Source organism: Nerophis ophidion, linkage group LG07 (assembly GCF_033978795.1).
Source record: "Nerophis ophidion isolate RoL-2023_Sa linkage group LG07, RoL_Noph_v1.0, whole genome shotgun sequence".
NCBI lineage: Eukaryota > Metazoa > Chordata > Actinopteri > Syngnathiformes > Syngnathidae > Nerophis > Nerophis ophidion.
Genome location: NC_084617.1, coordinates 23,630,357 through 23,648,516, shown reverse-complemented (window position 1 = coordinate 23,648,516; position 18,160 = coordinate 23,630,357). Strand labels below are relative to the sequence as shown.

Here is an 18,160-nt window from a genome sequence, read left to right as displayed (position 1 = left end):
GTATGTGTAAGTAAAATGCAACTATAATTATTTGTAACTTGTTTATGTTGACAAATGCGCTGCTTAACATTGCAATATTGTTCTTCGATTATTACGCATGTCTAGCTTGTGTGCTTAGCTGTTGTGTAGCTGTGAGCTCCTACTATCCTATAGCCTAGCATGTTTACCTTTTTTGTCAATTACTTTAGTAAGATAAAAATAAATTGTGTGCTTATCGGAGGACATTTAGATGTTAACTGGCCATCCAGCTTTGCAGAAGTAAACATGCTGTAGACCTGCTTCTATCGCACATGATATCACACACAAGTAATCATTTTGTAGAACTGCTTGTATCGCAAATATCACACATTTTACATGCAAACCACTATCATCCCATACTTTTTTTTTGCAGCTATTGGACTGAACATCTATTTGAAATATCTATATCCTATCCGGTATCGATATAAGATCGGGACACCCCCTACACAAAACATTGATGTTTTGAAAACCCAAAAAAAACCAACTTTTTCTCCAGTTTGAGTAAGGCTTGCAGTGTTAGTCCAGTCCTTCATAAGTCCAACAAGCGTCTCCGAGCTCCTCCCAAGTTCTCCCATAATCCTGGACAACCTGGACTCGTCTGTCTTTGTGTTGGTCTGAGAGAAAGGCACAGTGCTAAGGCGCCGGATTAGACCGCAGAGTTCAGAGGAAGAGCTTTGTTGCTGGAAGCTCTCAGGAGAGCGGAAAGTGGCGCACATTGTTGCGACGTCTTTTGTGTTACGTGGTCAGTTGGAAGTGGTGCGGGAGAAGATCTCAGAGACTTCAGCAGCTGACAAAACAACAAAAGTGGCTCAGAGACATCTGGTGCTTTAATTGTCTCACAGTCCACACCCAGTTGCTCCCACGGGACCTGCCCAACAGAACCTGGTCAGGTGTTTGTCCTGCTGTAGGAACATAGGAACACTTTAATGTGGGAGTCTGATAGTGGAGGAGTCTTATCAAGGCAGAGAGACTCTGTGTCTGTCTCAGCATGCTTCGTTCAGTCTGTCAAGAAAAATGGTGTTTTGGGATGTCAGCAGTAAGACAAGGGTCCTACACCTTGGAGCAGGACTTGTAGAAAACAGAGGTAGCTAATACAAAAATACACTATAAACGTCTTAGTTGCAAGGTGATTTACATGAACTATTGATTGATCAATTAAATAGAAAAACCCAATCATGTAGTCTCCTGTGTCCACTTTTAAGCTGCTGAGATGTTTTCCAGAATATATTTTATATGAAAACTGGGAAGTTGTGAAAAAAATCCAAGGAAAAACCTTCTCGTTTTTTCACCAATTTCTATTCAAGAAGATCAAGTTTCAGCTCATCAGGAGACCAAAATCCCTTTCTTGGCCTTGAAGGGTTCTGGCATGATGTCAACCCTTTTTATCCAACTGTGTTCAAATAACGCAAGTCAATAAATTAAAACAAAAATCAACGTTCCTGACGTGATGGTCAAGTTCTGTCAGTAGTTTCGGATGCTGAAGAAGCCCACACTAGTTGGAGACTCCTTCACTGTGACAGTGACCAGATTAGCGGTGACGTCCGTGACGAAAACATGTTCTATCAGACTGCGGGTGGGCTTCCAGTCTTGGTTCTGGACTGCCGTTAAGTCATCTTGACCAGTGTCTGAAGAGTCCTGATCAGAGTCTGAGCTGCTCTCGTCCTCTCCTGTGCTCATCTCGCTCGTCTTGGCTTTCTTGCTGTCTTTGGGGGTCTCAGACCTTTGGACTCCGCCTTTCTCCAGTTTACCTCGGGTGGTTTGAACCTCGGCTTCTTTGACCTTTTCAACAGCTGACTTGTTCTTCCGGGGTCCTCCAGGGGTAGCTGGACTCTGCGGGGTCTTATATTCTTGGTTTTGGTTGAGAGAAACCATGTGTGCCGGACTTGCTGCATTTCTAAGACCTGAACCAGGGCCAGAACCATTTCCAGGTGATTGATTGGTCTTCATGACTTTGTTGTGGTGGTTTACAGGATGAATACTTTGATTGTTTAATGTGTTATTTGACTGCTGGGAGGCCATAGCTTTAGCATTGGATATTCTCTGCAACACATGAGCCTTTTGCCCGCTGGTGGAACATGCTGTCTGGATGTGTTTAAGTTCAAAGCTGCTACTCCTCTTGATTTGAACAAGTCCAGACTGGAGACGGACAGTTTCCCTTCACTGGGGCTGGATTTATTCAGAGAGATTGGGGAATGCGGGACGGATCTGCTGGATGCCACAGGGCTCATCGGGTTTCTAGAAGCCTCCCCCTGGCCCGGAGAGCCTCGATTTTGACCAACCACATCATCCCTAGACGATCCCCTGTTGAAGCCCATGAAGGTGAAGCTAGCTAAGTGAGCAGGCTTCTTGATAGATCCTGGAAGATCAACTCTGGACGCCTTCTGAGCGACTTTTCCTTGACGGTAGTCCTTCACTTCTGCAGAGACCGTTTTACGGCCTCGTTTCTTGGGTGGCTCCTGTTTGGCGACAACAATCTGCGCTTTCTTCTGAGGGACGGGGAGGAGGTCTCGTGTGTTCAGAACGGCATTCGCCTGCTTGCTGTGGCTGTCCTCATCCCCGTCATCATCGTCGTCCTCAGAGGAAGAGGAGGTAGAGGAAGATCCAGAAGAAGAAGAATCTGAGGATGAGGACGATGAGCCTGATGAGGAGCTGTTGGACTTGACAGCTTCAGAAACATTCTCCTAAGGGAAAGAAAAAGATTCAAATCAGTGTTTCTCCTGCTATTATATTAAGGAAGAAAGTCAGTTCAACTGAATGTCAAAGTTTTATTAATGTATACAGTGTACCTCAACCTACAAGAATATTGAAACAAACTGTCCCACCGCTTTAAGTTGTAGGCATTAATAATAAGTTACAGACTTCCCTGTTGCTGGTTGAAGTAGTGATTGTTCACCGCCAGAGATCGACACAATCCTACCCTACAATCATGGTGACTGAGAAAGTAAGTGCTAAGGGGAGCGCAGAGAAGAAGTGAATGACACCCACCGGATCAGAAAAACAAACGATTAAAAACATGGGTCGCTGACCAGGTGGGACGTCTGCACCACAGCGAAGCAAGATCCAGCATCTGTACCATAACATGTATTCATGAAAATATGGAAAAGTTGCTGATGGTGCTTGTTCTGTTTCTTGACTTTACAAACTGGACGATCAAGCATTTCTTTTAGTACACAAACATACATATCGCCTGCTGTTAACTCTGAGCTCCTGTCTGTCACTCAAAGACGTTCGTAGATAAACAACGATAACCGTTCCTGTTGCTACAAGGCGGAAAAGCAGCTAGAAGGAAAAGCCCGCAAAAGTCCACTGTCCAAGCAAAATTATGTACATTATTACGACATTACTTCATCAAACTACTGTAGTTGTTTGTAGTAATGTTTTAACAGTTACATGTAATAATTGTGCTCTTTTCAGGGGAAATTAATAATTTCATTTCAATGGCTGACATTGATTTGACATACGAGTGTTTTGAGCTATGGGCCAATTAACCTCATACTGTAGTTTCATAAAGAACAGGTCCAGACAGTAGTACCTCAACTTACGAGCTCAAGTGGTTGTGCGATCAAACTCGTAATTCAAAACACAATCATTGCCTATTAAGATAATTGAAATGTAATGATTTAATTAAGAAAAACTAACTTTTAGCTAAAACATACTACATCCATTTGCTACTGCTTGTCCCTTTTGGGGCCACGGGGGGTGCTGGACATACTGTTTATACTATATGTATTGCTTTTCAAACAACTACAGTAGTTTTATGAAATGTAATCTTGAGGAGTAGACTTTTGTAGGTGTGCTGCTTTTGTGTTGTGTAACAGTAGTAATTGTTGTCGTTGTCCATGTTGCACACAAACACCTTTAAGTCACAGACCTGAGACGTCAGAGTTGATAAGAAGTACTGTATGTATGATCATCCAGTTTGTAGTCAAAAGGCCGGACAAACTGAAACACGTCAAATGGCATCTGTAGCTTCTCCATATTTTCATGGATAAATGTCCACGGTGTGGACGTTTGTGACTGCATGCTGCGGAGGCTGGCTGCAGCTTTATGTGATGCGGACTGACAGTGCTGCGGTCGGGCTGACTATGCGGGTCAGCTTACTGATGGTAAATATTTTTAATGGCTTATTTCTCTGATTCGGTCATGCACACCTTTTCCTTCGTACTAACTTTATTAGCTTCAGGGGTTGGAAGGCAGGATTACTGTGTCGTCACTTCACTACTTAGACCAGCGTTTTTTTTTCTTTTTTATATATTGTAAATTATATATAAACACTAGCAAAAGTCAGCTAACAATGTCAACCTTTTCTGCCTATAAAGCACCCTAAAAAACATTGGAACCCCTCCACCACTGTTTCATATACATGCTGTAAGTATATATGTTATATAGTAACAGACAAAATAATGATACATTGAATAGTTACATCAGGGGCGCTCACACTTTTTCTGCAGGCGAGCTACTTTTCAATTGACCAAGTCGAGGAGATCTACCTCATTCCTATTTATAATTTATATTTATTTATTTATGAAAGAGACATTTTTGTTAACAAGTTAATGGTGGTTAATGATAATACAAGCATGTTTAACACACATAGATTCCTTTCTTTCATGAAGACAAGAATATGAGTTGGTGTATTTGATTCTGATGACTTGCATTGATTGTAATTAGACAGTCGTGTTGATAACGTCCGCATTTTCAAATGGAGGAAAAAAAAAGTCCTCCTTTCTGTCCAATACCACATGAAAGTGGTTGGATTTGGCATCTCATTTGTCCAACTTGCATACTCGTTTTTAAACACTTTGTTATGAGAGTAGCATATGTGTGTGGCCCTTTAATGTCTGGCAGCAGGTGAGTGACGTCAGTGAGTGTGCGGGTGGACAAGCAAGTGAGAAAGTGGTCGCTGAGGGCGGGGGAGAAATACATTGGCATCAAACGCCGTAGCTTGCTAGCTTGTGCACGCTAGCTTTCTGAGACTCTTATTTTGTTAGCACAGGCAGGATGAAACAGGTATTTTATGGTGAAGACAGGAACTGTGCTGTCGGTCTTTAGAGTTTTGACAGTAGGTACGGAGTATCTAGAAATAAAATGTGTTTCTCTGCGTCCGCCCTGTTAGTGATTTTTTTCTTAAATATGAGCTCGCAGCAGCCAGCGTCATCTCGCAAGATCCTCGGGTGCCGAGAATGTCAAACAACTGACGAAAGTGAAGTCTTGGTATGATTGATGATTGCTCATTTTTATGTTTATTTTTTAATGCCTGGTTTGAGATCGACTGACACACCCTCCGAGATCGACCAGTCGATCGCGATCGACGTAATGGGCACCTCTGATTTACATATTTTGCTAATTTTCAGCATTACCACAACATTTTATTTATTTATCCTGCTCTGAGTCTCCGACGGATTGAATGTTTATATCTTTCAGCACTAGACTTGTGTTCCCCATTTGGATGAACATCATAATCCGCAGGTAAACAACAAATATATTATATAGCCTTCTTCGCCATGTCTTCGGTTCTAAATTAAATATAAATGTTGACCAACTTCTCGGTTTATGTCCACAACCTTCTACTATCCAGGTGAGAGGCATGATTTATAATCTAGAATTAACTTTTAGCAACTCAAGAGGTGATGCAGCAGTTCTGTATGTCAATAAGCTCTCAGTGACCACGGTGTCGCTTTAATTAACAATATTGCTAAAACTTGGTTAATATTCAGGTCACGAGATGTAAATGGAGTATTGTTTGCATTTTTTAATGTTTTTAAAGGGCTTTATAGATCAAATTGTTAGCCACCTTTTAACCACATGTTTGTGCTACTTAGAATGCATAAATAAAAAGAAAAACATGTGCTCTTGTCTTACTTGCATAAGGATTGTGAATAATAGGCAAAATTCACCTTTAAATTAAGTGTTATTTACATTACAGAATATCACTTCTGTATCTCCAAGCTCATGATTTATCATCTGCTTTCTGTATTGCCTGCACAGGACAATCGCATTCATGAAATAAATGACACGTCACTATTTTGATGGTGGACTATTTCTATTGTTTTTAATGAAAGTTTTTCAAACGTTAGTCTGCTTTACTGGGTCTGTCTGCATGTATTGATTATCAGCCTCCTGAACCCCCTTACCACACGTGCACACCTAAAATGTAACTGGAGGAGCGCTCATGATACGCACCCAAAAGAACCTAAACGAAACACTTCAAGTAGTATCCAAACTAACTAAAGAAAGGTTGTTTACTTTCTACCTACCGGAACTTTCCGCGGTCGTCCTCTCGGCCTTTTCCCTCGCTTACGTATCAGAAGCTCCTTCTCTTGTTCTCTGGGACACAAAAATGGTAAGATGTCTCATTCAAACAGAAAGAAAAAACATTTTTCTAGGGTTGTAAGGTGTACCAGTACTAATAAATTAACGCAGTACTAATAAATAGAAAAAGGTACAGTACTGCCTTTGATAAATACCGTTTTTCTTTTCTTCTATGGACATGTTGGTATATGTGCACACGCACACACATAGAGTGTGGAGACAGGAGGAGAATGGACGTATTTTGGGTTCAAAACTAACGATAAAGATGAATGCAGCGCTTTAAAACATAGCTAGGTAGCAACTAATGTCCCTCCACAGTGTTTTAGCTACTTCTGAATCACTAATCCTCGCCTCCAAGCAGCAAATAAAGTAGGTTTCTTACAAATAATATCCAGAGGAATAGCTAAACATGCTTCACTACACACCGTAGGAGGATTATAATAACTAACCACTAACAACAAGCTAGCACTCCTGAATGTAAACAAATGGGTGGATCTCTAAAAACAGACTGTAACGATACCAAGTACAAAAGAGCTGTGTATAATTAATACTACAATAATTACATCAATATTTGTTATTATCACTAACTGTTTAATAATTTTTTAATGGTGTAAAAAGGTCAGGAAATACATCCCTTGATACATGAGAACTTTAATTATGACCCTGTAACTATTTGGTATTGGACACATACCCATAATTGTAGTATAAGCCAAATCTTAAGTAAAGTACCAAACAACAGAAGAACAAGTGGCGGTGGGAATCTTTGTGCACCTCAAAATTTTATTGTGATTCAGGAGCTACAATTCGACTAAATCTATGAATTAGTTGATGTATATTGATGCAGTATTAAAATGTTTTTTGTTCCTCTAAATAAGCGTGTACCGCTTGCATCTTAAAAAAATTATTTAGATTAAGAAACTGTTAAATTATGTGCGCAAAACTGGACCACAACTGCTAGATAGTAAAGGAACTGGTCAGATCTCTCAGTGAGGCGGCTCGCTGCGGTCAGCCAAATTTTAGCACTGTCGGCATTACTTTATCTAAAGGAAATAAACAGATTATCGCTTTTTACTAATTGATTCGATAATCTTCCATGTCCGGAATGCGATGCATCTAAAAATCGATTATTCCCCCCACCTCTAAGAATAAGTGATTATTACATCTGAACAGAAGTGTAGATAGAACATGTTAACAGGAATTACGACGATATCACCAGTAAATGAGCGAGTACATTAGATCATCATTTTGACCAAATATTACAACGGTAAATGACAAAATATGTTGCTGCATATGTCAGCAGCCAAATTAGGAGCCGTTGTTAGCTTACTACTAAAAGACGAGTTGTTTAGTATGTTCACTATTTTATTTAATGACACAATTCTACGTTGATTGCAATAAGACACATATGTTTAATTTATCACACGATTTTCTCCTAAAATGAACCCAATAATGACATTTGTTTTTTGGTCCCCTTTATTTTCAAAAACCTATCACAATAGATGTTGGTACTGCTATCGGGACAATCCTACATTCCACGGACACAAACATGCAAAGCAACTCACTTTTTGTTGAAGGCCGCCAGTAGTCTGGGATCCAGGATGTTTTCCTGCGGTTCCCAGCTGTTGTGTCTGGAAGGGACAACAAGGACTTGAATACAAAATGAAGCAACCTGACACCACGTGATAAATAAGCTCAACTTTGAAGTACATAAGTACTAACTTTGAAGTGCATAAGTACTAACTTTGAAGTGCATAAGTACTAACTTTGAAGTGCATAAGTACTAACTTTGACATGCTATCAGCATGTTGGACAGGACAAGATTGTCACGACGCTCATCTGTAAAGATTTCAATGGCATCACGTCAATGTTATCTTCATCAGTGTGTATGATGAAGATAACATGTTCTATCAGCAATGTTGTCTTTTTAGGCCAGGGGTGTCTAAACCTACTCAGTGGCCTAGTGGTTTGTGTCCGCCCTGAGATCGGTATGTTGGGAGTTCAAACCCCGGCCGAGTCATACCAAAGATTATAAAAAAAATGGGACCCATTACCTCCCTGCTTGGCACTCAGCATCAAGGGTTGGAATTGGGGGTTAAATCACCATAAATGATTCCCGGGTGCTTCACCGCTGCTGCCCACTGCTCCCCTCACTTCCAAGGGGGTGATCAAGAGGATGGGTCAAATGCAGAGGACAAATTTCACCACACCTAATGTGTGTGTGACAATCATTGGTACTTTAACTTTACTTTAACTTTAAACTACAGTTGGCGGGCCACGATCTAAGTCACCAATCGAATAGGAAGTCTGGCCGGCCGTGTGTCTCTAGTTAAATTTTAAATACCTTACAGTCTAATAGCTGTGAACATGCAGCCATCTTGTGTACATTAGTAGTTTAGGTCAACGACTATGAGTTTGACTTCGAAGTAGTTTGAGCATCAACGTAGTGGCACCTCCATTCACGAACGCATTTTTTTACATGCCTCTCTTTGCGGACCATGTCTTTGCATTCAAATGTGTCGTTTATTCATTCATTTTGTGTGTAATTGTCTTTAGTTTGGGGACCCCAACCTTAGAGGTTCCACTGTATGTGACCAAGTCCAGACAAACTTTGCCGCTCATGGTACAAATACACTTTCACCAACACAGAAAGTCAACACACGTGGTCGCACATAACACACAACTTGCTCGGTGAACTTTGTAAAAAAAATAAATAAATAAATAAAATACATAAAAAATAGTCTAAGCACGATATACAATTTGTTTTACAATTTTAAGTAGGTTGTAAATGATTGCTGTTGTTACTGTATGTTGTTTGCTGCTGGCGATCTACTGTACAGCTTTCCCAGGGATTACAGTTGGAAACCAGCTTTTAAGTTAAAACTGGCGCAATTACAGCATTGTTGATTAACGTGCATAGTCCATGTCCAAATGAACTAATCACATTTTAAAAAATACTCCCATATAAATCCACTACAATGCATGATGGGCAAATATACAAAACACTCTCCACACTTTGCAATTTTTGGCGCACTTTAGTTGCTTGATACTGCTCACTGTTGGCGTTAGTGCACTTTTTGTGTCTTTTTACGCATTGAAATAAAAACATTTCCTAAGTCCATGCGTCCTTGGAACACAGATTTTGTTTGAACTTTTTACCTTCTTCGACAAAAAGGGCAGGAAAAAAAACATAAAAAAACCAACAACTTAGAATTGACGGATAGATCTTAAGTTGATGTAGACGCTAGAGATTCAAGCGTTAAAAAAATGGCATGTATGCCCTGGCATACCATTATCATCATATCAAGACTGAAGCAAAAAATGTTTTACCCTTTTGTACTGAAATAAATACAACTATTTAAATACAAATATAGAAAAAACTACCAGCAGCGGTAAAGTGTAGATTCATGAAGGAAAGAAGAAAGTGAATGAATGTTTAACAAAAAACATTTATGCATGCATTAAAATTGTTTTTCTTTTGTATTATTTTTTTTTAATGAAGTAAGTATTATTTATATAACCTTTTTCCAAAACGCAATATAAAATGTGAGATATAACAGGATAATGCATACATTTATCATTTGTTTTCAAAACGGTTACAAAAAAGTGGACCCCAAAAATTTACTGTGGGAGCCCATTTTTTTCGACTTGATGGGGTCCCAGGGAGCCCATTTTGAAAATTCCTAGCGCGTACACTGCTTCTGATTGATTACAAAACTCTAATGAGGCGGTCCCGGAAGGACAGCCGCCCTTTGTTGATTTTCTGGTCATGTGATTGACGTCCGAGTTGATCTGTATCGTAAATATTAGCCTGTGGACGTCCTACATGTGTAACAGGTCTGTTCGGCAGCACATTCTAAACTGGAGCCGTCAACCCCCCACCCTTCTTTATATACACACACACACATTCTTGTATTTGGTACCTTCTTGAGACCTCGGAAAAATGTCTACTTTTTTCGGACCAGCCTTTCTACATACATGCATACATACACATATGTATATGTATGTGTGTATGTATGTATATATATATATATATATATATATATATATATATATATATATATATATATATATATATATATATATATTTTAGGGGTGTGGGAAAAAATCGATTTGAATTTGAATCGCGATTCTCACGTTGTGCGATTCAGAATCGATTGTAATTTAAAAAATAACGATTTTTATGTTTTATTTTTTTTTTTCAATCCAACAAAACAATACAGAACAATACCATAACAATGCAATCCAAATCCAAAACCAAACCTGACCCAGCAATCCTCAGAACTGCAATAAACAGAGCAATTGATGAGACAGAAACACGACACAGAACAAACCAAAAGTAGTGAAACAAAAATTAATACTATCAACAACAGTATCAATAGTAGTTATAATTTCAGCATAGCATTGATTAAAAATCCCTCATTGACGTTATCATTAGACATTTATAAAAATAAAAAAAAGAACAATAGTGTCACAGTGGCTTACACTTGGATCGCATCTCATAAGCTTGACAACACACTGTGTCCAATGTTTTCACAAAGATAAAATAAGTCATATTGTTGGTTCATTTAATAGTTAAAACAAAGTTACATTATTGCAATCAGTTGATTAAACTTTGTCCTTTACAATTAGAAAAGCTTTTTTTTTTTTTTTTTTAATCTACTACTCTGCTGGCACGTCAGCAGACTGTGGTAGATCCTGTGTATGTATATGTATATATATATATATATATATATATATATATATATATATACATATATATATATATATATATGTGTGTGTATTTACAAAATTAATAATATATACATTATATGCAAACATAAAAAGCTTGTTCTGAAAAATTAGTTGGAATTTCACAAGAAAAAAGTCACAATTCCACAAGAAAAACTTAGAATTTTGGCAGTATTATCATAAGTCATCATTTTACAAGAACAACTGAACATTTGTGCAATATTATGAGAAAAGTTGGAATTTTATTCAATAACAGACGCAATTTTACAAGGAAAGCTTGAAATTTTGGCAATTTTATGAAAAGTCGTAATTTTACCTGACAAAAGTTACAATTTTATAAGAAAACTAACATTTTGGCTATATTATAATAATAATTGGAATTTTACTAGGCAAAATGATGACAGTAATCATTTTGCTCAAAAAATGTCAGTTTTACAAGAACCACAAAAAATAGGCAAAATTGTGGTGAGCCAGAATTTTATGACATGTCACCATTTTGCAGTAAAAGTAATAATTTTACATAAAAAAGTAATAATTTACAAAAAAATATTGCAATATACCAAAAACAGAAAGAATTTGAGAAATTGTATCCAATGTTATAAGAAAAAAGTTGACATTGTGAAAAAAAGACTGCTTTTAGTTCATTCTTTCTGTTTTGAATATTTTGTTTGTAATTGTTTTTAAATATTCATTATTTACTTTAAGTTATGAGAGTATGTCTATCTACATATTTATTTTAATTTTGATTAATTTTGGCCAAAGAGGGCAAATTTCAATTTCTTACACACACTTGTTATAACATATGATGGCCAGAGGGGGAGCGCTTCAAAATTTTACACACACTTGTTTCATATGTTGACCAGAGGGGGAGCACTTTTAAAACCGACACACAGTCAATTTGAAAAATCCCTCCTTTTTGGGACCACACTCATTTTGATAGATTTAACCACCAGGGGTGCTAATGAGACATTTTCTATTAGTGTTTTTCAACCTTTTTTGAGGCAAGGCACATTTTTTTCATTAAAAAAATCCGGAGGCACACCACAAGCAGAACTCCACCATGTCGTCTTTCCTCATTTTGAGTTTGTTGGTGTTTTCCTGTGTGTAGTGCTTTAGTTGCGCTGTTATTTTGGTAGCCCTTCCTGTTTGGTTGGCGTTTTCCTGTAGCAGTTTCATTTCTTCCTTGGCGCGCTATTCCGCGCACCTGCTTTTTGTTAGCAAGCAACGCTATTCACGTTGTTGCTATCCTTCTTTGTGTGGACATTGTTGATTGTCATGTCATGTACGGATGTACTTAGTGGACGCCGTAAGTTTTTGCTGTCGTCCAGCATTCTGTTTCTGTTTACTTTGTAGCCAGGTAAGTTTTACTTTTGTTTTGCATAGCCATTGCCTTTTCCTTTCTTTTTTGCTCATTTTATTTTGAAGCATTACATACCTTTTTACCTGCACCCTGCCTCCCGCTGTAGTCTAAATATTGGGATTGATTGATTGATTGAGAAGTTTGACATCTTAAATAATTGAATCCATGTAATGTTTTAAAAAGGCAAATGGATGGAACGAAAAGCTAAAAGGCTTGTTTCAATTGTGGTCCATTACAACAATCACCCGACACATTCCAACTTTTACAAAGCAATTAACTACCTGCTGCCACCTACTGACATGGAGTATTAATTGGTTACCCTGCAGAGTCTTACACAGCACAGACACTAATCAACAGCACATTACTTGCAGATTATAATTATTGACTTGCGACCCGACAGGGACAACAGGTAGAAAAAAGAATGGTTGGACTTGCAAAAAATATTTTTTTGGACCACTTAGGTGACGTTGCATAATTTACCACGGCACACCAGACACTATACCACAATGGTTGAAAAACACTGCTCTATTAGATGCAATGGTTTTCCTTGTGGGGACCATGATTTATGTCCTAACTTGTTCACTATGGAAGGTACTTTTCCTTGTCACTTTTATTCTCTGGCTTTTAACACTACATGACTTGTGTGGCCCTCTGTGTTCTTATATTTGTATTTCTATTTATTGTTTTAAATGGTTTTACCCTTTTTAAAATCTTTTTTGATCATAATTATTTGTAAATTGATTTACTTTGTTTTTATTCAGTTATTAGTGGAGCTAAGGATAATATTTGAATCTTGTTTTGAATATTTCGTGCATCACCAAGGAAAGATGTTTGTTGTTTAGATGTGCTATATGAATAAAGTGGATTGGATTGTTGATGTGGGGCTTCACGGTGGAAGAGGGGTTAGTGCGTCTGCCTCACAATACGAAGGTCCAGAGTAGTCTGGGGTTTAATCCCAGGCTCAGGATCTTTCTGTGTGGAGTTTGCATGTCCTCCCCGTGAATGCGTGGGTTCCCTCAGGGTACTCCGTCTTCCTCCCACTTCCAAAGACATGCACCTGGGGATAGGTTGATTGGCAACACTAAATTGGCCCTAGTGTGAATGTGAGTGTTGTTTGTCTATCTGTGTTGGCCCTGCGATGAGGTGGCGATTTGTCCAGGGTGTACAACGCCTTCCGCCCGATTGTAGCTGAGATAGGCACCAGCGCCCCCAAAGTTAAAGTTAAAGTACCGATGATTGTGCCACACATACTAGATGTGGCGAAATTATTCTCTGCATTTGACCCATCACCCTTGATCACCCCCTGGGAGGTGAGGGGAGCAGTGGGCAGCAGCGGTGCCACGCCCGGGAATCATTTTATGGTGATTTAACCCCCAATTCCAACCCTTAATGCTGAGTGCCAAGCAGGGAGGTAACGGGTCCCATTTTTCTAGTCTTTGGTATGACTTGGCCGGGATTTAAACTCACGACCTACCGATCTCAGGGCGGACACTCTAATCACTAGGCCACTGAGTCTTCGAGGGCAAAAGGAATATGTGGTATAAAATGGATGGATTGGATTGTTGATGTCTCAAGAAGGGTGGACATACAAGAACATACAAGAACACACACACACACACACACACACACACAAGAAGAATGGGGAGGGGGTGTAACAGAAGGCAGGCAACAGTGTGTACTGGTGAAGCAACAATAGTGAACTAAAATGGACACTAACAATGACCCAGAAACATTAAAAAAAAAACTTTAAAGATTAAGAACATACGTTTAAAAAACATTATAGTTCAATAACGGACTCGTTATAAACTAAACATCAAGTAGCATTGTTTAAAGTAGATTTAAATGAATAATTAAAGCCAGGTGTGTGTTTAAACCAAAACTAGCTTAACATGTGACTTCAGACCAACTTCATTATTTCAACAAGTCGTGAACAAAGGAGGTTAGTCGGTGAAAATAAACCACCAAAAAGAGTGAATAGAGCAGTTTGGCGTCGTGTGACATCGTGGCCTGCGCATAACAGTGAGAGTTGAAGAAGATGGGAGATGAAGAAAAGGAAGAAAAGCAGCTGTTGTTGTTTTCATTGTTTCATTCTTACTTGGACGACCATCCTCGCCACTTGACCAGAAACTCCAACTTCCCCTGCGGGAAAACAACAAGAGAACATGAACCTTTCCTGGCTCGGGGTTGACAAAAAAACATGTGCAGAACGCGTGGAAGTTGTTGTCCGAACCTTCCTGAGCCGCTTGTTGAGGATGCATTCGGCGTCAAAGACCTGCTCGCCCACCGCGCTCAGCTCCTCCATGGCCGCTAAGACAACAATAACAGCGCTCGGCCCAGCCAGCAGCTCACAAGCTGCAACAACACTCTACCGGAAACGGTACAGATCTACTTAGCAATAAAAGTTATTTAATTTTCGCGGCCACTTCATTACGCATACAAGCTAATGAGTGCCAATGTGAAATATTCTACTTTAATCCACGTTATGACGATTTAGTAACCTGTACAATATTTAAGAGATGGAATTCGACAAACAACCACTTTCTGTGCTTAATTTGAAAATTATGAACGGAACTATCTGTGTGTTTATCTTTTACTTGACTCGAGCAGCTGTCGCAAGAGGCGGGCTTTTTTTTTCTTTAAAGAAGTGAGTGTAAAACAGGGGTCACCAACGCGGTGACCGCGGGCACCAGGTCGCCCGTAAGGACCAGAAGAGTCGCCCGCTGGCCTGTTCTAAAAATAGCTCAAATAGCAGCACTTACCAGTGAGCTGCCTCTATTTTTTTAATTTTATTTATTTACTAGCAAGCTGGCCTCGCTTTGCTCGCCATTTTTAATTCTAAGAGAGACAAAACCCAAATAGAATTTGAAAATCCAAGAAAATATTTTAAAGACTTGGTCTTCACTTGTTTAAATAAATTCATTAATTTTTTTACTTTGCTTCTTAGACGATTTTAGAGAAAAAATACAACCTTAAAAATTATTTTAGGATTTTTAAACACATATAAATGATAAATGGATTGTACTTGTATAGCGCTTTTCTACTTTCAAGGTACTCAAAGCGCTTTGACACTACTTCCACATTTACCCATTCACAAACTGATGGAGGGAGCTGCCATGCAAGGCGCTAACCAGCACCCGTCAGGAGCAAGGGTGAAGTGTCTTGCTCAGGACACAACGGACGTGACGATGTTGGTACTAGGTGGGGATTGAACCAAGGACCCTCAGATTGGACACGGCCACTCTTCTTCCACTGCGCCACACAGTCCCTTTTTACGTTACCTTTTTACCTTTTAAATTCCTTCCTCTTCTTTCTTGACAATTTAAATCAATGTTCAAGTACATTTATTTTTTGATTGTAAAAAATAATAAATACATTTTAATATAATTCTTAATTTTAGCTTCTGTTTTTTCGACGAATAATATTTGTGAAATATTTCTTCAAACTTATTATGATTAAAATTCAAAAAAAATATTCTGGCAAATCTAGAAAATCTGTAGAATAAAATTTAAATCTTATCTCAAAGTCTTTTGGATTTCTTTTCAATTTTTTGTTCTGGAAAATCTAGAAGAAATAATGATTTGTCTTTGTTAGAAATATAGCTTGGTCCAATTTGTTATATATTCTAACAAAGTGCAGATTGGATTTTAACCTATTTAAAACATGTCATCAAAATTCTAAAATTAATCTTAATCAGGAAAAATTACTAATGATGTTCCATAAATTCTTTTTTTAATTTTTTCAAAAAGATTCAAATTAGCTAGTTTTTCTCCTTATTTTTTTCGGTTGAATTTAGAATTTTAAAGAGTCGAAATTAAAGATAAACTATGTTTCAAAATTAAATTTTAATTTTTTGTGTGTTGTCTCCTCTTTTAAACCGTTCAAATAGGTGTTTTTTACCTTCTGTAAAAGGTAAAAAAAATTTACGACTTAATGACATCCAGAAATACCCATTTTTTTATATGTATACATTTATTTATTAAATGTATTTAATTATTATTATTATTAATTATTTAATTATTATTAATTATTTAACTATTTAATTATTATTAAATTTTGGGCATTTTTTTAAAGTGTTTATCAAACTGGTAGCCTTTCGCATTAATCAGTACCCAAGAAGTAGCTCTTGGTTTCAAAAAAGGTTGGTGACCCCTGGTGTAAAACAAGTCTCAGCAGCCTCTATCACACAGGTGTCAAACTCAAGGCCCGGGGGCAAGATGTGGCCCGCCACTTCATTTTATTTGGCCCTCAAAAGCCTGGAAAGTATAAAAGTACTGTAACTTGTCTTACAAAATGTATAATTTTTTTCTATTTTGGGACAAAAAAAATCACTCCATGTAATCCGCAAATTATGTTAACTTAAATAGTGGAGTTTGCATGTCCACCCCGTGACTGCGTGGGTTCCGTCCGGGTACTATATTTTCCTCCCACTTCCAAAGACATGCACCTGGGGATAGGTTGATTGGCAACACTAAATTGACCCTAGTGTGTGAATGTGTGTGTGAATGTTGTCTGTCTACCTGTGTTGGCCCTGCGATGAGGTGGCGACTTGTCCAGGGTGTACCCCGCCTTCCGCCCGATTGTAGCTGAGATAGGCACCAGCGCCCCCCGCGACCCCAAAAGGGAATAAGCGGTAGGAAATGGATGGATGGATGGATAGATAGTGTCTGAATATGCAAAAATATATTATCAAGCATTCAAACCATTTTAGAAATAGAAATAAATAGTAATAATAATAATAATTTCAAAGCAAGTTATCCATTAAATTGTGCAATGTAAAAGTAGCAATAGATTTCATGGAAAAATTGTGAAATTGACTATGGTTTTTTTTTACAGCATTTTTCTCTAAACAGAAAAAAAACAAAACTTTTTTTTTACTCTAATGAACTGCGGGACCGTTTTGGCATTTACAGTAATACACCACAAAATCTACAGCTGTTCATTTGCGGTAAAAAAAAAAGCTCAGGTGCCAAAATTTTACTGTAATTTTTTTTTTTAATTTACAGTAAAAAAAACAACTAATGTAAATCTTACAGTAACATTCTGGCAACTGAGCTGCCTTTTTTTTTTTTTTTTTTTTACCATGAAACAGCAGTACTGTTTTTCCATTTACAGTAATATACACTACATTTTGAAGTGAAATTATTGCAACTTACCATATTTTTTTGGACACTTTAGTTTTTAAAATACATACTCATAATATACAATTTTTTTTCGACCTAATTTTTATACATTTTTTTATACTGAATTTTGATACACTGATTTTCTTATTTATTCTGAATTTTTATGCAATGTTTATTTTCCACGTAATTTTTTTCCACATAATTTTTATACATTGAATTTTTAATACAGAATTTTTATGCAATTTTTTTCGGATTACATTTTTTTTTCAGTCCCAAAACAATATTTTCACAAAGTTCAAACGCAAAAATGTTGTGTACTGTTGCATGAATTTAGTGCCCAACAAAATCTTCGATTATCAAGACACAAATAAAGCTCCATGTAGACTGGTATGTAGGTAAAAATAAAACATTGTGCTGTTGTATCCTGAGTCAGAAAAAACTGATTATGGATTATATTTTTATGTAAACACATTTTTTTACAGGCTAGTCCACCATCTTGTCTTTAATATTCAGGATATGAAGAAAAACATATATTTTTTTTTATTGTTTCTGCTACTTGATGATTTTCATTTTGAAGTGCAATCAAAAAAAAAACCCAATTCTAAACATTTTTTTTTTTAGATGT

At 37.7% G+C, this 18,160-nt stretch overlaps 1 protein-coding gene across 1 annotated transcript in view; it reads right to left on the bottom strand.

The window, feature by feature from the left end:
• Positions 1-14,798, bottom strand: part of LOC133556082 (chromobox protein homolog 2-like) — a 16,167-nt gene extending 1,369 nt beyond the window's left edge. The window contains 6 exon segments of the mRNA XM_061905692.1: positions 1-2,087; positions 2,090-2,699; positions 6,273-6,342; positions 7,890-7,955; positions 14,511-14,554; positions 14,646-14,798. The exon segment at positions 1-2,087 is cut by the window's left edge and continues 1,369 nt beyond it. Coding sequence (XP_061761676.1) covers positions 1,480-2,087; positions 2,090-2,699; positions 6,273-6,342; positions 7,890-7,955; positions 14,511-14,554; positions 14,646-14,717 — 1,470 coding nt within the window. The 5' untranslated portion in view covers positions 14,718-14,798 and the 3' untranslated portion in view covers positions 1-1,479.
• Between the last annotated feature and the right edge of the window lie 3,362 nt (positions 14,799-18,160).